Source organism: Toxorhynchites rutilus, chromosome 2 (genome assembly GCF_029784135.1).
Source record: "Toxorhynchites rutilus septentrionalis strain SRP chromosome 2, ASM2978413v1, whole genome shotgun sequence".
Taxonomy (NCBI): Eukaryota; Metazoa; Arthropoda; class Insecta; order Diptera; family Culicidae; genus Toxorhynchites; species Toxorhynchites rutilus.
In genome coordinates this window covers 315930199-315952758 of record NC_073745.1, presented here as the reverse complement: position 1 = coordinate 315952758, position 22560 = coordinate 315930199, and the positions used below count along the sequence as shown (strand labels likewise).

Here is a 22560-nt window from a genome sequence, read left to right as displayed (position 1 = left end):
TAAAACTGCTGTAAATTATTAAAAAGACAATTTTATTTATATGTTTGGAAATATTTGAATACCTAATTTGACACAGTTGCACTGAACTAGAGCATTCAAAAAAGTGGACAAACCAATTTCATTTACCTTACTACTGCACGGTGGTTAGGTGGAAAACAAAATAAAAAATTGCACTTGTTCATAGTACAGGGTTTTCCAACTTTAAATTCCGAAAGTAAATTGAACTAAACACACTTAGAATTCGAATTTCGATGAAACTTTTATTTCAAATTAAAGTTTGGTTTACTCCATTATGTGTGAAATACAACATCATTCAAATGTTCACCTAAGGCTTCCTCGCACACCTTGATCCGGAACAGGTAATTTTCGATGACTTTTCGGCACATATGGGGCGGTATCTCGGTCATAACTTCACGAATGTTCTCTTTCAAATGTTCAAGAGTTTGCGGAGAGTTGGCATAGACACGGTCTTTCGCATAACCCCACAAAAAAAAGTCTAGCGGGTTCAAATCGCATGATCTGGACGGCCAATTGGCATCACCAAAACGCGAAATTATGCGTCCCTCAAATTTCGTTCGCAATATGGCCATGTCCATGGCCATCCATATCTTCAATTTGTGGCAAAAAAAAAACGGTTAACATGCGGCCATAGCGCTCACCATTCACAGTTACCGCCTCGCCGTCCTCATTTTCAAAGAAATACGGCCCGATGACTCCACCAGACCATAATGCGCACCAAACAGTGACTTTTGGCGGATGCAATGGCCTCTCAACAATCACGTGTGGATTTTCTGAGCCCCATATACGGAAATTTTGGGTGTTCACATAGCCACCGAGCTCGAAATGTGCCTCATCGCTGAAGAAAATTTGATGCGAAAATTCAGCATTTTGCTGCTGTTGTTCGTTCACCCAATCGACGTATGCCCGACGCATTCCATGGTCTTCTTCTTCTTATATGGCACTAACGTTCCTAGAGGAACTCCGCCGTCTGAACGTAGTATTACTTGCGTCATTTTCATTAGTACTTAGTTGAGATTTCTATGCCAAATAACACGCCTTGAATGTATTCTGAGTGGCAAGCTCTAGAATACGCGTGACCACAGTGCAAGTCAGAGGAAATTTCTTTGAAGAAAAATTTCCCCGACCAGAACGGGAATCGAACCCGAACCCCCGGCATGTTAGGTTTTGACGCTAACCACTCGGCCACGGGAGCACAAATTCCATGGTCACCACGCTCTAATTTTTGTACCAGTTGGACTTTATATGGATGTAGGTTCCTGCGTTCACATACATTTCTCTGCCTTCCTCACTCTCGCACAAACTACGGTTACAACGAACCCGTATCGAGTATGTCTCGTGTATTTAACCGCTGTTACTTATCTTATGACTTTCACTTATCTCGCGCCAGTTTAAGAAAGGCATTCTTGACCGCTCTTTCCAGTTAGGCATAGTTTTAAGTAGATTAAGTATTTTATGTTATTAATTTATTAGGTATCATTAGGGCACTCATGTTCAGGCCTGTTGATAGTAATGAATAAACAAATTCTTAATAGGTGCAAGTCCAAATGCAAAATTCGCCACAATGATGTGTTTGACTAGCCCAATTGCTGAGCACGCCGTGGAATCGAAACATTCGAGTCATCCTCCACACAGGCAGCAACAGCAGCAATATTTGCGGCCGAACGCACATTACGATGATGCACAGGTTTCACAATATACGCTACGGATCCAGTTTGTTCGAATTTACGCACTAGTGATTGTGTGCTCTGTAGGCCGTCCATGACGACCAAAATTCGTCCGTAATGCTCGAAAAACATTTGCCGGTTTTTCATCATTTTTATAGTATAATTTAACAAAATTAACACGTTGTGCGATGCTAAAACGATCCATATTGTAAAATGACAGACATTCAACTAACGATATGACGCTTTGGTTGAGAGCTATGTCAAACGGTTGTCAGCGCAGGGCTGTATACTTTCGGAAGCCCGAAATGGAAAACCCTGTATATCCATTGTTGTTGACCGCCCATTGACTTGTAGCATGTATCAAGTCGATTCGAAGGAATGGCGCCTTAAGGCTTTGACCAACAATGACAATCCAACAGATATGGGAGCTGCATCACAGGAACAAAAGGGTTAATCTGTTTTGTTAATTGAGTAGAAGTGAGTGAAGGAAATGTAACCAAACCGGAGACGGGTTGGAACCAGTCTTCATCGACTGTTGTTTCGGTCGAACCAAAACAATGGAGTTATCTTAATTTTGTGAAGATGAAAAGTATGCATGCTCCACGCATGTCACGTTGCGAATAATTAAGTTTAAAGCCTCTAGAAAATAAACAAAGGTAGACAGCATGTAGCATTGCATCAGAAGTATAAACGATTTGACTCCATGTTTTTTTAGTTTCACTCTAGACAACGCCATCCAACGCCATATATTTTGACTTATAATGAGGATTAGAATTTGTTTTTGAAGTTACAATAAAATTACGCATCAGAGACATCAAAAAACAAATAAAATAAATCTGATGATGGAATCCGAAATTCGTAGTCTGCGATAGTGAATCATAAATTTAAAAAAAATTCTGTAATAAGTAAATGTAATTAACAAATTGAAAAACGGCCAATTTTCTATCCCCTATGCCTTCCAATCCAACAGAATTGAAGTCGTGATGAGTTTTGTATTGTTTCAAGAAAAAAATTAAATAAAAGTTCTTGCATATGATTAAAGGGTGTGTCACATCAAATTGCATCACGGAAAAAACGCTGTAGAAATTCGCCCAGTAGAAAGATCCTTTTGAAAATTTTAGACAGTAAAATAAAAACTATTAAACAACTTTTGGCATTTTCTTTTCATTCATACTTCGAGCCCAAGCCCGTATGCTCGCACCTTCCTCTTTACCCCGTCCATAAGGTTCTGTACAACGTCAGGTTGTAGTTTTTTTTTTTGAACAGAAATCCATTTTCTCTTGAAGTCCGCCTCCGATTCGACAACTTTTGGGTTCTTCCGGAAGGCCTGCTTCATAATCGCCCAATATTTCTCTATTGGGTGAAGCTCCGGCGCGTTGGGCGGGTTCATTTCCTTTGGCACGAAGGTGACCCCGTTGGCTTCGTACCACTCCAACACGTCCTTTGAATAGTGGCACGAAACGAGATCCGGCCAGAAGATGGTCAGGCCCTCGTGCTGCTTCAATAGAGGTAGTAAGCGCTTCTGTAGGCACTCCTTAAGGTAAACCTGCCCGTTTACCGTGCCGGTCATCACGAAGGGGGCGCTCCGCTTTCCGCAAGAGCAGATCGCTTGCCACACCATATACTTTTTGGCAAACTTGGATAGTTTCTGCTTGCGAATCTCCTCCGGAACGCTGAATTTGTCCTCTGCGGAGAAGAACAACAGGCCCGGCAGCTGACGAAAGTCCACTTTGACGTAGGTTTCGTCGTCCATTACCAGGCAATGCGGCTTCGTCAGCATTTCGGTGTACAGCTTCCGGGCTCGCGTCTTCCCCACCATGTTTTGCCTTTCGTCGCGGTTAGGAGCCTTCTGAACCTTGTATGTACGCAGGCCCTCCCGCTGCTTGGTCCGCTGGACGAATGAACTTGACAAATTCAGCTTATTGGCGACATCCCGGACCGAACTTCTCGGATCACGTCTTAACTGCTTAACTACGCGCTTGTGATCTTTTTCACTGACGGAGCATCCATTTTTGCCGTTCTTCACCTTCCGGTCGATGGTTAGGTTCTCGAAGTATCGTTTTAGTACTCTGCTGACCGTGGATTGGACGATTCCCAGCATCTTACCGATGTCCCGATGTGACAACTCCGGATTCTCGAAATGAGTGCACAGGATTAATTCACGACGCTCTTTTTCGTTCGACGACATTTTTCCAAATTTACAAAAAATTGACAGTGAAGCATGGCCAACGTGATCTATACACTCTTATCTGATTATAAGCGAAAGCTGAAGATATAATTCCTAAAAATTAAATTTCTACAGCGTTTTTTCCGTGATGCAATTTGATGTGACACACCCTTTATGCTATTATATCCTTTTGTGATTCACTTGTCAACTATTTTCACATCCGAAAACCTCAAACTTGTTGAAGGACAATAGGTGTTGAATCTAACAATCGAGAATGACGGTAACAATATAGAAACATTCCCACCTAGACAGAAGATTAAAAAATCAATATATATTAGAATATGTTATCCAACACATTATAGATTCAATGAAAAAAAAACTGTATGAAACATGCTTTCATATTCGACGCCACTGACCACTCTCGACGAGTGGTTCGTCTTAATTACCACAAGACGCACAAAACATGAACGTCTCCATTAGAGCTGTGCACCCAGGACAACTTTCTCATGCATTACCATCAACTAACGATGTAATCACTCAATTATAGCACCTTCTTATTTACCCACCTGCGTCGATTTGATAATTATATAATAATGACTTGATCAGCCCCGGCTGATCCCCACAAATCTTATTAGCCTCAGCATTTGCCACGCGTATCATTAAACCAGTGTCAACTAATCCAACCCTCCTCCTGCTGGCGGCTGGCTGGCTGGCTGGCTCTCAACGATCTCGACTACTTACCGTGATGAAAGACCCAACGCGACCGCCGATCGAATCGCCCCCACACGATCACGACCGGCCCCTTTTTCACACGGGACGTATAATGACGGAGCAATTGATTGTCTTTTTGTTGCTTGTTGTGAATCAGTCCTTCCGAAGTAACGCTTCCAAATCGGGGTAATTATCCGCGGGTCAATTAACAATTCATCGGAAAACCAAAAATCATCGTGAAACCTAATTAGCTCTAATGGCTGAGTCACCATTGTCGATCACTGCCCTGAAAACAATCGCTACCATCGGATGAGGCAACACGAGCAACCGCGGGTTTGACATAATAAACTTGACCGGTCGAATGTGTGCAAGGCAACGCAAGGAGGGAATAAGTTATGATCTTGTTGAAATGATACGCATAAACGGTTTTTTTTTTCTTAACATCTTTATTTCACTTCTACTGTTTAAATAATCACTCGTAAAACTGTTAGTTGGAATGAGTATGTAGGATAGGAACATCAGACGGTGGGTATGAAGGGGTTACGTAAAATAGGTCAACTTCGAAAATCAATATCTAACGAAGCATAGGAATTGGGCAAAGCAAACCATCCTGTGCCGAGGGCGAGTGATGCTACCCCATGTTGTTAGCATCTTATGCGAAGATGCTGCTGAATCCGAAACCGAGCGGTGCACGGTTTTATTAGAGTGTGCAGTAATAAATGCTGCCACAAACGTCATAATCATCGATCATCACCATATATTGAAGCATATATAGAGAGAATTGAGACGCGACGCTGTTAGTCACTTTGCAAGTGCAGCTTTAAAGCGCGCTTAAAAACCTCGTGAGAGTTTTCACATGTTCGATCCGAAACTTGGACCTCTTAAAAGTCCCACAGAAAACATGGCTTGGCAAGACGTTGCGTCGAGTTGTTGTATGTTGATAAAATTGTGTTAACGTTGAAAATGTTGTCATTGTTGTGAGAACTTTGTTTGAGACCTTGATCATTGAGACAATTGAAATAAATAGCAATTCCGATGAGATATTAGAAATTGATTTCAAGGTACTAAACTTCCCAATCGGTAATGAAATATGTATGAAATGTTGATGTTCTCACGCCGTGAGATTACAGTCACGACAGTGAAACAATACATTCAGTAACCATTCTACAAATCCAGATCAACATGAAAATTGTTCAAATAATTAGTAGGAATAATATGAGGCACTAGATCACACGTTGTTCAAGATTCACAAAGTCCAAAGATATGTCAAATATAGGTAAATTCTAATATATGGCATTAAATGTTGAAATGTATCCTCGATATAGCGTTAAATGTTTTGAAGTGTTACAACGCATTCCAGAATTTGTATATAGAGTTGCATGAACAACATCTTCATTCTTTAAGCTGTTGAGAATTTCTGAAATTACTTTATGACAGATCGGACAAATCACGAAATACAAAACAAGGCAGTCTACTCCAAGGGGCTGGAAAAGATGACGGTTTTTGTAGCTGGTATAGAAAATCATAACCATATAAATCAACTCAAGCCACACTCACATTGCGAAAGAAACAAAAGAAACTTGACAGCTCGACTGAATTGACAGGGATGTCAAGACGTTGGTCTACTCTGATCAGTTTCCCCTCTTTTCTTATTTTACGTAAACTTTAAATCATCCGATTCACTCGTCTCCGTCCCGTCAGAAAACCATTGATTTGAATATAAACCAATAGAATTATTTCTTCTTTCCTAGTAGGATCCTTGACCATTACACCATCACAGCCCTGTCAGAAATGGCTTTAAGTTTGACAAGGAACATCGATTTGAAACAGAAATTTTTTGACATCAAATCGTATTTTCAAACGGGAGCAAGTATTGTATGACGAAAATAGAATACAGGAATTCAACGGCAGAGCCTTCCAGCAGTGAAAAATGGTATGGGTTCCGTCAAGGTGTGTGGGTGCATGAGGGCAGCGGGTTTCTGGAAAATTACACATTATTAAAGGGGGCATCAGTCATCAGATGTATATTGAAAGAAAATTTAAATGTCAGTGCCAAGAAGTTAGGACTATAATAGACATATGTCTTCCAGAAAGATAACAAAACCATGCAAACAGCTCAAAATACTATGATGTGACTTTTGCAGAATACCAACAAAAAACTGGCCTCCTCAGAGTCCAGATGTGAACCCGATAGAGCATCTGAGGAAGATACCGAATAATGCGATAAGAAAAAGGCAAATTCAAACGAGAATGAATTTGAACGAGCATTGAACTGATTCAAGCGTCCAGTCAACATTTCGATTTGAAATGTGGCAAAACAGAAGAAGATTCATTACGTTTTGTTTAAAAGAACCAAGAATCGTTTTGTGGACTAATGGTATACAAAGTTCGTAAGACATCAAAACGGGAAAACACAAATCCGTTCTACACTGTATTGGGTGATGAGTCCTACATCAAAGCTATACGGGATTGAAACACTATGTCGCCACCTCTAAGAACACCGTTCCAAAGAGTGGTTTAAGAAATACGATTCTAGCGTAATTCTATCTGACAAGCGACATGTGAAGTTGGCAAAATAGGTCAGTCCTTCATTGCATCTAGGAACGACAACGAACAAATCTACAAGGACGAATGCCACGGAAACATGACCAAATCACCCCACACAACATGCAAAAAATAAAATGCAATTACATTCATTTATTGTTATCAAACTTACAGTTTCGCTGCATCAAAATGTTCCTTTTCTGTAGACGAACAAAACTTTACTGCACAATACACGAAAAGTTTGTTTATTCAGCGGGAAAACACTAAAACCCACGATCGAAAACTCAGTGCTTGTTGTGTTCATGCTACCGTTTCCTTCCACTTGTCGAGTTTTACCAATTTTTTTTTACGTTAGGTACATACGGTTCAACACTAGAAGGTGATGACATTTTAAAAAAATCCAAGTCGAGCCGTACTTTTTGAGATAAAAGGGTGGTCCAAATCACCCCGTGTTACCCTATATGTTTTAACTGCAACCACAAAAATTTAATTCAGCCATTTGATTTTTTTTACAGATTTTTAAATGGGCATTTTACAAACACCACAACAAAATGTAAACATTGAACATCATAACCAGGGATGCCAGGTGTTTGTTTTGAAAATATTTACACTGCACGAAAAGTGTCGTCATAATCATATAGAACAAAAAAAAATTAGGACTCATTTTCTGAGATTTTTTTGATAAAACAATGTTTTTCTACTGATTCTTATTTTATATAATGTGTTTCAATCATCGTATCTAGATGTTTCGAAGTTTGTTACTATGCATGTGAAAAACTAGAGTACTTTATTGTGCAACTATTAAGGGAAATACATGCATAGAGATTTGAAATTTTCATTTATAAATCGTTGCTTAGGTGAATAAACATTGGCCTCAATAACTCCATAATAACGAAACGTGTGAGCGATGAAACCATATGCTGGTGAAAAAATGTCGTCAAAACAAAAAAGATATATGAAACTTATTCCTCTTTGTTATGATTTTAGGATTTTGGCACTGAGAAAACAGTCTCGTTTGATCAACTTTATGTGAGAATCATTTTCTCGGAATAAAAACATATCTTCACATCTGACATCACTGATCATACCGAGGAAATGTGACAGAAGTCTTTCCAGTCTACCAAATAAAAGATTTCAATGAAACTCATGTGCTGGAATAGGATATTTTGCTCGTCTCGACAGTGACTGAAGCCGAGACGAGACGAATTACTCGGCTCGTTTTCTGGAATAGGGCCCATAATCATTTTATGTGTAGATATAATTCAAAACGAACCATATGAGTCAGAAGTATTAAAGGATCTGTTTCAATGTAAGAATCTCGTAGAAGCAATAGAAGAAAATAGATTCAAAAATTCAGCAATAACCCCAATTAATTAATTGTTATTAAGTTTTTTGTATTTAAACAACACATCAACGCACCGTTTTCAACATAATCATGCTCCTCTCACTCGATACCAAACAGTGGAGCAGATCTCGAATATAGAGATTCAACGTTTACGTTTGTCACTGCCATAACCTCTTCGACCGGATAAACCCCCGAGATAACCCCCGTCAGCCCAATGCCATCCTATTGGGGAGGCAACAAATATGTGTTGCAACTGTTGCACTTTTCGAGATCTGTTCCCCCTTTCAGCACAACATATCGCGCACAAATTGGGCATTGAAGCTGAGCAAATCACCAATTGTTTTCAGCAGCATTTTGAATTATATAATCGCATGAATTATATTCCGCATGTTGCATGCAGCACCCCAATCGCCCTCGGCAACATCTGATGACAACTACCTATTGTCCCCTTCATCCCGTCGATCGAAACGAGAGAAAAGATATGGTGTTAGAAAAATATTAACGATGAAAACAAAATAAATAACTTGGCGCTAGCTTTCAGTTCAGTCCGTTAAGTTAATAAGTCGTGGTGTCCGTCTTTCAAAAGGTCTTTCGTAATGCTCTCATCAGGGGTGGCGTGAGGGAAATGGATGCACTTTGAGTTGAGGATGATACCTTGTCCTCGGCCCTAGGGGAAGGGAATGCTGGGTATCTTATAGTGATAACCATCGCTCTCGAGCGTGTGCGAGGGTCCCGCCGGCGATGGCCGCTGTGTGCCCTCCGTCGGCTGCTGTACCTCATAGGCTGTGGTTGGGCTGTCAATCGAGACGCGGGGTTTCAGTTCGGATTCTTCCGCTTCCGATTCGACGAGTGGTTTATGTGTGGAGCTCGGATGGTAAGTTGTGATTGTGTCATCAACGGTACTGGCCAGTCGTGGTTCAGAGGTGGCTGCGCTCGACGACAACTCCAACGGTACAGAGGAAGTACTTTCCTCAACCACGATTGAAAATCCAACGTCGTTTTCTGATTCAGGGCTTGTTACGGGTGCATTTCTGCTGTCTGTAGGTGCAATCGATGTTTCGGTTGGGATGTTCAGTCGGTTTGCGGATGGAACGCCCGAATAGTTCGGCTGCTCTGTAGGTGAGGTGAAACCACCATCGTTGATACCTGCTGACGGAAGGTGGAAACCTTCCGGCTTTTCTGATCCGGGTGGTAAGTAATCTGGAGCTGATGTGGAAGTTGGCAAGTCATATTGGCCAGAGGTAACAGTCGAATACAGAGGTTCATTATTAGGTCGGTAGGAGGGAGTGAATCCATCCGCAGGTGCATCATTGAATGGCTCGTAAGTTGAAGGTTGACCAATAGAAGTGTACTCTGGAACTGATGTTGACTCTGAGCTGGAAGAAGACGGGCGTTCAGCAGGTACAGTTGATACTGAGGCACTTTCAGGAGCAAATGTTTCCTGATTTAAACTTGTATAACCAACATCAGCAGGGGTAGTGCCTTGTGAAGAACTGAAGGATCCTGAATCAACTTTATTGTCTTGACTAATGTCTGGATAGCCTGAGGTTGCTGCGGTTTCCTGGTTATATCCAACAGTGGTAGTATCCTGATCAAATCTGTTGGAAATGTTTTGGTCGTATGACTGAGGTTTCTCTGGGACTTCACCTTGTCCTTCAGTAGCGTGGGAGCCGTCAGGGGGAAGGTATTCTGGGGCAGAGGTAGATCCCACATTCCCGAGATCCGAACGAGTTGTTATTTGCACCGATGCGGTCACAGGGGCGTACGTTTCTTCAGGGGCTTGCGGAGTACTATACTGTGTGGGACCATTCAATTCCGATAGTGGCTTTGGAGGAATGATATGACCGTTGTATTTTCGAGTAGTCACCGGCACTGCGGTAGTTGTCGCTAGCTCGTTAATATCTAAGGGCTCCCCGATTTTTTCGTCCAGATTAGGAATTTGTGGTTGATCTGGTTTCACATAACTATAACCATTATCCCCTTCAACGGGTTCCTGTCCATTGAATGTATCAAGCGTGGAAGCCATTGGTTCCTGTGTATACCCCGTGTAACCATTTTCAAATCTAGATCCAATAGCATCAGTTTGTGTAACGGATTCTTGCGTAGGTCCACGTGAAGTGAATTCTTCTTGTTTACTGTAACCATCCTGTGGCTGAGTTGAGGGCTGAACATTGTATATATCCACTGGTTTCGAGGTCGAACTATGATCACCGTTTTCACCAACAACGACAAGACTATACGTTGATTCTGGATACGACTGCTGTGCTGCTGGCGCTTGGGAACTGGAAATCACCAAGTTCTTATCGACAGTACTTGTAAACGACTCCAGCTCCGATGGTGGCAGATATTCTGGAGCTTGAGTGGAAACTGGTTTGATGAGATTAGCATCCGGATTGACTGGATAATCAAACGGACCGACTGTCGGCTTTTCATATGTATAACCCTGCTCTTCCGTGTTTCTCTTGAAAGGCGAGGGTTGAATGAATTCTCTTAACTGCCCGTTTCTACTGTCAAACCCTGAACTAGCTTGCGCGTTAAGTTCATTGACATTAGTTCCATTCAGCGAATCCAAATACTCCAGGAAGCTAGACTTGTTCTGTTGTCTCAGCCGTTGGCCGGTTTGATTCTGTTTAAACAGGTGGGAAACATCTGGTCGTCCGAGGCTGTGCGTAATGAGCCATGCCGCTATCAACAGTTTCAACATCTGAAATTATACAACGAAAAAAAGCAACAAATCTTAAATTACTAAACGTAAACATGGGGCTCTTCAAATGCTATTAAGATAGATAGGTTCTTTTTTGGGTCAGACCAATAGTAATACAATTGACGATGGTTTTCCCATAATGTGCTGAGCAGAGACCCCCTTCACCGTGTGATTGGGTTGATTATTTGAAACCTAAATGTGAACGTCGAACGGGAGGAAAAAAAATAACAAACAATCTCTATGAAATGCGACGCTCGGTGGCTCCAATCAGTGCTTGGTTACCGGGGGGAAATACTTGAACCATGTGCGCGTTTCAAGCTGACAAACAAAATTATGCATGCTATCGACAATGACACGGTTGTTGTTGTTGTTGGGGTACAGCCGAGTGAAGCCTTCCCGGATTAGAGACATCGAAAGTAAAAGGCAAAAGTGCATGGAAGATCCCATGTGAGACCCTCGTATTACGCGGGTCTTGATTTTATTTAGGGGGGCTATAGTTATAAAGAGACAAGCGGTTATTCGAGAGCATTACGGCTGATAGTTTATTTACTGGGAATGCTGTAAGCGTGTGCTTTCCTAGTTTGGCAATGGTTCGCACCATGGATTGACTTGTTTGGTCACAGGAAGTTTAACCGGTGGCTCGGAATGATAGCATTGGAAACATGAACCCATAATTTCCGCCTCGAATTTGTTGGTGAATGTATCAACGTTGCATACATGAAGCGGTTGACATCAATAAACAGAAGCTACCGATCCTAACCTGTAGTTATTGGCTTGATACCATCATCTTTGATGAATGGTTTTGAATGAGAAGGAAGCTTATCACATACTAATTAAATTCCAAACGCGATGTCACGAAACGTTTAGGATTTATTATTACCAAACAATATTTTTACAATTTATACGCTGATTGCGATATGATTGAACTGAACTTCGCACTAAATTCATTCCTCGCCCATCAAACTCATAGGAACACATAACTAGTTACTCGACTCAGATTAAGATAATCTTATAATTTCTAATGTGTCCAATCACAAGAGTGACCAAAATCATCTACATTACAGTGCAGACATAGAGAACTACGTTGAACCTGTCAAAAATCACATCCTACCCAGACAATCAATCAGCATTGGAATCAAACTGCGTTTGGCAAAATACGTGGCTTATCACTAAAGATTTATTGACCTTGAATTGACTATTGAAGATTCATTGAACTGCTTGAACTATTGTAGTGCAGAAACACGCATCCAATTTTTCAACTTCTTTATACCAGCTCGTGTTCGTGCTCGTGATAACAAAAAATACATTCCAATACAATGCTGGGAGATAATTAGGAGATTTAGAAGGGAAGACAAGGAGATTCGTAAGATCATCCGAAATATAAATGAATGAAAAGTATAATAGAGAAAACATATTTTATGTTTTTGATTTTATTATTTTTCTATGCATCCTCTAATTATATTTGAGTGTCTATTCCATCAAATTCTTTCTAAAAATCCTATTCATTTTAAACGAGAAATGTATCACCCATATCTGGGTGACATCTGATATCTTCGACAAATGATCAGTTTGGGCGACTGTTCACAAATTCTAGAAGAGGTTAACACATATTAGGTTAGGAAAAAAGTTTTATATAACTATAAATATATATATTATATATTTGCGTAATATCGATCATACAATTTTAAGTATAAGCTCGTTGTAAAGGTGACATTTCACACTAATAAAAACGTTTGCTGTTTTTTGTTTGCTCCATTCAATTGTGAGTTACAGGATGTTAACAATGGTGGTCAACAAAGAGAAAATTCGGTACATTTTACACTTTTTCTTGCGAAAATGCAAGCCAGGCCACTGAAATTGTGAATGGTGTTTATGTTGCCGATACTGCAACAATAGAAAACGTGCATCTTAATTTATTTTTCAAATTTTTTTAATTTTCTCAAACTTTTTTAATTTTTTTTTTTATTTTTTATTTAGTGCAATACCTTAAATTAAGATCTCTACTGTTAACAAATAGACCGCTTGAAGCTTGCAATTGACCAGAAACGTTCAAAATAGGCCAACAGAAGAGGTGTTTTTTTCCATCAGGACAACGCAAGGCCACCTTTTTCTGAGAGCTTCTGATTGAGATGTTTTAATGCATCCACAATATAATCTGAACCTGGCACCAACCTATTACCACCTTTTCTTCGAATTGCAAGATTTCCTGAGTGATAAGAAAATAGGATGAAGGGAAGATTGAACAAATCTATTGCTAAAGTTTTTCGTCAATAAGGACCAAGAACTCTATGATAGAGACATTATGAAGCTACCTTTAGAATGGCCGCAAATTTTACAAATAAAAGGTGCATATTTGTCCCAAATCGGACAATCTAAAGCATATTAAAATTAAAATGAATTTCACCCAAAAATAATGGATTACTCTTTCCCCAACCTAATATTTTGTTTGATTTCAGTAATTAGTTAGCCCTCGAAAATATATTGTTGTTTGGGAGAAAACTTCCAACCTTGTCACGGTACTATGAAGAAATTCGCCTTCGTATTCAATTGGAAATGAGTTCTGGCTCCTTCCAGCAGTTTCCCCGTCAACATGACTCAACAGACATTCGGATGTTTAGTTGCTATTTCACTCTACGACTCGGCTATATCATTTCATTCTTCCCGGTCAAATGGACTTCATTACACATTGAAGTGCCTTCCCTCACACAGACAAATTTGTGAATTTGGTTGATATAAACCCGTTTTTTCTATATATTTTTCACAAAATTGAACTCGTAAGCAAAGTGATCTAAAATTATGTTTAGAGTTCCTCCCAAACTGCACGCCATTTTGCACACTATTTAATAATACTAACGCGAGGACCTTTATAGCACACCTGATAACTGCCTAAGATCGTTGGTTTGAGTTCACGGTGGCTAAACAGTAAACCGTACATTCAAGGCGTAACTACTTTTTTGCATCAGAAATCAAGTTTTCGTTTCACTTTATATGGACGTTACAATAAGATTGTGTACGCGGGTAACTAGATTCGTGTCAGGGGGAGTAGAAGTATGGATTGAAGTCAATTTGAACGAAGAGGTAGATTTGTATTTATTAGTCACGTCAATTAGAATAACCATTTGCTAGAATGTTCATCACTTATCCTCGCTCTCTACGCTCGTCAATTTATTTTCTAGTCAATTCATATCATGTTGACGGCGAATGCCGAAGTAGTCCTAGTCAAAGCGAAGGTACTGAAAGGAAAGTCGATTTTCATTTTTCATCTTCAAATATTTTAGGCCCTGCTTTTCACTAAGCTGATAGACCCCTATCACGTGTTGCTCTTCAAGGGGTCCCAAGGGGTCCTCAAGGGTTTATCCTGGAAAAATATACCGCCCCAACCAAAACCAAACCTTATTATGTGAAGCGTTATGTGTTTCTTACTACGTTTTTGTACGTATGAGAAAATTCTAATTACGATTACAGTATGCAAAAAAGTTTATCCACCTCCCTACCAATTTACATTTTTTGTTCTTCTGGTGAAAATCAGGTTAATTTGATAAGCGTATCCTCCGTGATTTATTAATTTATGTTTATTTATCACATTGCCATTGAAAATACGGCGTTTATATGTTTTCTGGAGATTTTATGAGATGAATTATGGAAAAGGGTAAAAAATTACGCAAAAAAAAGTTTATCCACCCCCAAACGGATACTACGATTTAAGTGTGTTTTATAGAGTTTTAGCTTTACAAAGATACGGTCGCTAGGATTGCGCAGAGGTACAAAAAGCGTGGTTCTATATCACCAGCTACGCGATCGAGGCGTCTTTCAAAGACAGCTGGCCGGAGCCATGGCAGCGAGCCGGTGAAAGTTTGAAAGAGGAGTATTTGAGGCTTACAGTCAAGCATGGCGACGGTGAGTTACTTTACCAGCATAGATTTTTCAATCAACTGAGCATGATTTTTTTTTCTGCAGGTTGAGTTATGCGTTGGGGAACTTGAGTTCATCGATGGAATCGTGACCAAGGTGGTTTATTTGGATATTTTGAAACTTAAACTACTAGCGTCTGCACAAAAGCTAGAGTTGGGGCGCAGATATACGTTCCAACAAGACGGATAGCACATCTTAAAACTGGTTTCGCAGTGGCTCAAGGTATCAAGGCTATGGAGTGGCCACCACAGTCTCCCGATCTCATCCCGATCGAGCATTTCTGGTCAATTTTGAAAATTAAGCTCCAGGAGCAAAAACCAACAAGCATCCAGCAATTACGGCAGGTAATCTCAACTGAATGTGACACAATCACTCCGGAGATAACTGCTAGGCTTGTTGAGTCGATGCCACAACGATACCGAGCAGTTATTGAAGCCAAAGGCGATCATACGAAGTACTAAAACTATGTGAGCCAGACGGAGGGTATACTTTTTTGCGTTATTTTTTTTTTTTTTTTACATTATGTCTCAAATACAAGGGAATTTAATTTTTTTGTTTTCAACTCGCATGCTTTTGCTTTGTTTTTACATAAATAATAAACTGAAACTGAACAACAATTAACCGTGTTTTATTTTTTTCTGATTCTGATGTTTTTTTTTGGAAAAAAAATATAGCTTTTCACTGGGGCTAGATAAACTTTTTTTTGCATACTTGACCTAGTATCTAAATAATGATTTAAATAAGGTTGGACATGAAACAATGCATAAATATATCCCATTTAGCATCCCATGTGTGTAGGTGTTCATTTTACCACCACCATGTGATCATTTAAACCTCACATTACAAATGCTCGATTTTCCAGCTTTTTTCTTTTTATGAGAATGTACTACTTTTATTTTCTATAATAAAAACCGTTTAAAAAAAACAGATATTTCAGTATGAAAACAATGCTTTATCAATACAGGAATCATTGAACTATTCATCTGTAAGGTCGTGTACACCAGTAGTCAAATAATGTGAAAGTCATGACCAAAACAGAAGAACAAAAACCTACCACTTATTGTAAAATTTAGGGTAGGTTCATATAATTATTATGGAACTCGCTTTCGCGGATAAACCGCACCGCGGATTCAATTATCAAAATGGCGTCCAAGCAATAGGAGCTAAATCAATAAAAGTGAGAAGTCGGAAGCGATGGCAAAATGAGTGACCAAGCGAAACCCCAATCTGTTCATTCGAAATGTCATAAACAAGCTGGGAGTGTTTTCTACTACGGTGTATCGAGCTAAAAAAATAAGCCAAATTGTTGACTTACATGATGGTCGTGACTCCAAATTGCGAGGATTAACATAACAATGACCATTTTGTTATGTCAATCTACTCAGCATGTGCCAACAACGTGCCATTGTTTCTCAAAAAACTATTTGGAGCAGAAGCAGTTTAAGGCAAACTGGAGTTCTACGGCAAGCAAAGAGAATGAGGTTGTACCAAATCCGATGGCAGGAATTAAACGAAAGGCCGACTATACGAATTCGGTCGACTGGGAGTTTAGCTGAATTTATTTTTTCTGTATTTCATACCAATTGAAGTTCAGACAGAAGAATAATTTTTTGAATAAAAAATTATAGGAGATTGTGTTCAAGACACGACCGCATTGTTGACGTAGAACTACGCTGTGGTATAATTCAAGTCGCTTGTTTATTACTGCGGATATTATTTTATAATGCTACGAAAATTTTTAAATAACCATTCTACCAGTTTGGTCGCTCTGAAATGTTTTTTTTATATTGTAGACTCATTTGATGATATTAGTTTGATGATTCATCCTTGTGCTTGCAGAACAATACTTTGCTCGAGATAAGCGCAGCTGTCATCCCTAGTGAAGCAAGTTTTACTACTGGCAAGCGAAATCAAATCACATTCAAAATTCCAGAACGACATTTACTTTCTTGGTGACTAAATAAACGAAATAAGCTCTATCTGTTAATCTCAACAACCTTGAAAAGAGTAGCACTGTTTCATTATGATCAAGATTAGCGCAAATGCAATTCTAGTTAAAAGCAGTTTTGCGCCTGGCACGCGAGCCCAAATAAATTAAAAACTTAATATAACCTTAACACCTGCTTCGCCATAGCGTCAGTTCAATGCATTGATGACAGAAAACGAACAATGTGCTTGAAACTTGAAAATCTGCTTGAAAAAGGCTGAATATTTGCCTCAGCAGAGATTCATTACTAATACCCTAGCGTAAATATTTCGCTCCCGCTAACTTCCCTCCTTGTTTATATTTATCATTACGACTGCATAATTTGAAACACGATTTCTCGTCGATAAGTTGCTCGTTATTGACAGCTCTGTTCGGGAAAGCTCACAAATGGACAGAACAAATGTATGAGGAAATGGGAATGCTTCCAATTTTCCATATACAGGCTATGGGATTGTAATGTATAGCATATCAAACAAATCTTAGGGAATTTCCGATTCGTTTGGTATATGTATCGCCAAAATCCGTTCGCGGCAAAAATAGTTATTAACCTTAATTTTATTTCATAAAAACGTGACCTGTTTTCTGATTTGGCACCCTTAATGAAAGACGTAGTACTTCGTCAAATATTAATCAATTTACACGTATTCTTGTTTGGCCAGACTTCCATGAAACCAGAAGAAGCCATCCCTGGATCTCGCTACCGAACACCACTTATATGCGTGAGTCGAATATTGAAAGAAAACAGCCCAATATGACCAAAGACACCATGATATGATTATGCTGCGCGTCAATACTCATCCAAATAATGCTCTAGTCGTTAAAATTTACCTGCAAACGACTACGATATATTCCGATCGATGGTGAAGCATGTTCTTGCATAGTAGCCCTTCCATTCTTACGTAGACCATAATTTGTATAGACTCGGGGATCACTCCAGCAGTTTTTCTGACGAGAAATCCGTATGCTGCTATAAAGATAGCTAGAGACAGATAATGTTTTCGAGAATCGGGATAGAACCTATTTTTACAATAAAACTTCAATTTTTTACATAAAACGGCGAATCTCACCACTGTTTGAACCCAACTCACCAGAGATCTCACAAAACTTCACAAAAAAAAAGATCAATAATTTTAAGCCACATGATTTTGGATGCCAATTTATAGTATTGGAGCTGTCCGCTATTCGAAATTATTCCTTACTTTCAAACAATCATTTGTAGCATGCACGGTTTTGCATGTGGTACCATCTTGTCGGAACTACAGCTCTTCTACATTAAAGGCACTCAATGATGGTACAAAAAAGTCGGTGACCATGGTCCTCTAGCAGTCACCATTAACTGTTACGTTCTGGTCGGCACCATTAGGAAAAAATCAAACCAACGAATCCACCGGCCCATAGAGCGCGCCAATGATACGAGGATTCCTTTCATTTTACATGGGGAGAAATTGCTTTTTGACGTATTGATTTAACCAAAGATGAGCATTATCGCTGAACTAAATTTGCTTGTGAAAAGTGCAATTAGTACCTGGAACAGGAGCATGGGTTCCGTAAAAAAAACTTGCCCAATTTTTTTTTTATATCTGTATTATAGTGATTTTCAACTCATTTGGCTGGTTCGTCACTTTTTACTTCCATTTTTGGTAGAATGTCGGGAGTGAGAATTGAACTCGTGACCTTTAGTGTGAGAGGCATGGATGTTACCACTACGCCAGATCGCCTCCACACTTGCCCAATTCAAATGTGTTGCTCAGGTGTCAGTCAATCTATGATAAAATGGCGAATCAAACTAAACTGCAGTGTACCGGATAGTGTACCAAATAAATTCATATACTATTTTGATCGAAATCAGCTCGAAATTTCCCCCAGACATTCTGGTTTTTAATTTAGTTGTACAACAATATTGTAATATTTCTTTGAAGAACAAGTGACGTTTTGTCATTGCTTTCTTCGGGTGGGTTTAGACTAGGGATATATTCATGTGAAGAAATATGATGAGATTTATAGAAATCGCATCAACCGTTTACACTAGCGTGAACTTCTATAATGAATACACTCATATTTTCGATGAATTTATTCACCTGAAGTAGAACTGCATCCAACTTTAGTGATTTCTCACCAGTGAGAAATTCACAAGCGTTTACATATGCTGAATTTATTCAAGTTATATATACCTCGAATAAGTGTATCATATTTATTCTCACCCGTTTACACTTATTTTCACGTGAATAAATCCATCTATAGCTATAGATCTCCCTAATGTAAACCCGCCATTAGTCAGTCGCTCCAGGCTCCTGACCTTGTAGTGTTCGAGTCAGGGTCACATTAAATACAAACACGGTCTTGGGAACCACAAGAAATAGAACATTTATTTTTTTTCATAGCAAGTTGGTAGATTGAAGCTACAAATTGTACTGAGTAGCAATACTGCTTGGTTTCTAAATATTTTTACAGCAACTCAATATTGTCAACACCTCAGTACATAACTGTCATTGGTTGCATTCTGTACAGTACCAGTAGTAAAAAGTACAGAAATTTACGGCACCTATTTCTGTTTTGTGACCCGTCTTGTGCGAATTTGACGCGCAATACACTACTCAATGCGGCATTTCGACACTTGCCAAATAGCATTCCACACTAAATGCAGTGCTTCTATCCAGCAAAGCTTTGATTTATTACTCTGTACCCATTAATCTTTGACTCTGTACCTCGACTCTGTGCAACACCACACAGACGAGGTAAAAGTAACTATTTCACGTATAACTTGGGTCCATGTGCATCCAAATTTGGCCAACCAGCAAACCACAAACAATCTTCCTGTCAGAGCGCGGTTACATTATCCACAATCGCAAGTCCACCACATCCTTCTCTATGTCCCATGTTCCTGCCCAAAGCTGACAAGCTTGTCTCCTACCATACGAGCGAATCTTCTTCATCTCCAGCAATTACTATCACCACACAACATGATCCACCAAACAAATGCGCGACAACCCGACAACCGGCGAAAGGTCACACTATGACATAATTTGAGGAGCAGAGAAAAAAAACTTGAACCGATTTGTATCTCTGCAACTTTTTCAAACACACATTCGAAGTGCTTCATGGGAATGAATAGCGAAAACCTCCGACGCTCCAGCATTTAATCTCGGGACCGCTCACCAAGATACAATGGGTTTCTATCACGTGCCAATCCATTAGACTGGATCATAGAGCATAGATTACCATCATCTTTGTCACGATGTGATCGCATTTCACAAAGTCCATCAGGAATCCTACGGTTCGCGATGGGTCAGTTTTATGTAACAGTTTATGAACGTTTAGAAGAAATGGCGCATTTGGGTGACGATTCTAGATCTGAGTTCGTTTTATTTATCTCTTTCCCAGGTTGATTAATCCTTTTTGATTCGAGGCACCACAACTCACCATCATTAAACTGAGATTGCACTCGTCAACAAATATTCTAATCCAATCGGGTTGTTATCTCGGCACTTTTTTATACACAGTTTATAGCACTTGTTTCCAAAATTGGATCGTTCTTCTAGTGGTCGATTTCGTCTATAATCCCAGAACAAATCAATCACACATAACCAAGAACAAAACACTGTACGCGCAAAACCCACAACCGATCTTTACTCGATCAAACAATTACAACGAATGATGTTTAGCATCCATCAATCGACGTTACTTATATACTAAGTAGCAAAAGAAGGGGCATCCTCAGTCACAATACAGCATCGTCTCCCTCGAAGAGATCTTCTCCCGAAATTCTCCACCACGTGTTGGGGCTGGCAAAACTTGCGTTCAAAACATTATTGCGCCAAAGGCAAGCGTAAGTTTTTTTTCCTTGTGATCCAGTCCATCTCACAGTGCAGTCCACTTCGCCGAACAATTGTAAAAACGTTATCGAGATTTGCAAACGCGTGCGCGTCCTCTTCTGGACACATGTTGTAGTTGCTGTTTTAAGTACAGAGGAAACGATCACTAAATGTCAGGCGGTAACATTTCGCATAAGCACAAACCCCATTTTTGTCAACAAATTAATTCATTCTACTACGAGCATCGCGTCGACCAACCGCCCCCACCCACTGCAGCATGGTTTACAATGTTTGCTATATCCTAACGCGACGAGACAAATTTTTGCTTCGGCAGAAGCAATGCTCATGGAGACAGTTTCAGTGATGTTCCTCGCGGAGGAAATTGATTCTCTATCCTCCGCACCTTGGCTATTGATGAATGACATTGTTTCTTTAACGATGGGAACGCTAGCAGATTCGGGGTGAACAAAAAGTAGTTTGGAGCTGTTTTGGGCTCTACAATAGCTTGAAGGAATGCATCCCTGGGAAACTGGTGTTGATGATTACCGAAGTGTTTGTTGTTTCGAATATTGATTTATGCTGTGGGTTGAATTTTGAGACAGCAGCTGTTTTGTCGACTGAGTTTTCGATTGAAGATGTTTCCACAGGTTGCATCTGAACTAGCTTTTAAAACGCGTTGCATCACATCCTGATTGTTATTCAACTTGTGTTCATAAAAATGCAAGTAAAACTCATTATCTTGAGCTTTGGATTTATCATCAATACGTCAATTTTAATTGTATTCAACACTTTCTCGAACATGCAGAAGCAAACCAGTTGTTACTGTTTGTTTATGTAGGCTCTAGTTAGTATAATGGATTGTTGGAAAAGCTCCGAAATTATTTATCTGTAGCATGTCGTATGTGAGTTGTTCCAAATGACAAATCGACAAATGACAAAACATGAGTATTTTTGATCCGAATGAAAGTTTGTTTTCCGTTTGGCATGGAGGAAATATGAGTTTTCCACAGCAATTGGGAATTTTTCGACTCAAGTGTAACTTTTGAAAAGGGCGTATCGATTTTAGTAAGAAAAATCTTTGATAATTTATATTTCAAAAACTATGAGTCGTGCCGAATTAGTGTCTTAGAATGAGTTATAGAGTATTGATGTCCAAACGTGAGAAAAAATATACACTGAGAAAACAAATTAGTATTTTTTTTATTTACAAAACTTTAATTTGCAATATCTAAAATACATCATTTTTAATTTTTTTTTAATTTTTTCATTTCAAATAGAAGTCATGTAGAAAATTTAAAAAAACGGGTACAAGATGGTAAAACTATTTTTGACGAACTCTGTGGAACATCGAAATTTTTATGAATTTTCGAAACTTCAAATTTTTGTATGTTAACAATCATTTTTAGCCACAAATTATGGTGTGATTTAAAAAAAAGCTCTTTATTAATCTCCTTCTAGATGCAACCATTCTCGAGATATTTGAAAAACTATTTCTTATTAATTGTCTTTTTCAATTTTTTTTATTTTTTGGCAGACTTATCTCACTTCTTAACTAGGCGAACCTAGCCAGAATTTTCACCTGCCCCCGGGCTTCTGAATGCCAAAGGGGGACTAGGCTCTGCGGAATGCACGTATCTGCATGCTCGTGCTGTTTCAGTCCTGACCGAGAAATTGTCGGACAATCGCGCAGGTG

At 39.4% G+C, this 22560-nt stretch overlaps 1 protein-coding gene across 1 annotated transcript; it reads right to left on the bottom strand.

Moving 5' to 3' along the window:
• Positions 1-5045: 5045 nt before the first annotated feature.
• On the bottom strand, positions 5046-20689 carry LOC129771329 (uncharacterized). The gene is made up of 2 exons (XM_055774863.1): positions 20476-20689; positions 5046-11156 (listed from the first exon to the last, which is right to left on the bottom strand). The coding sequence occupies exons 1-2, from the start codon at positions 20479-20481 to the stop codon at positions 9120-9122; spliced, it is 2043 nt and encodes a 680-aa protein (XP_055630838.1). The 5' UTR covers positions 20482-20689; the 3' UTR covers positions 5046-9119.
• Positions 20690-22560: the final 1871 nt, after the last annotated feature.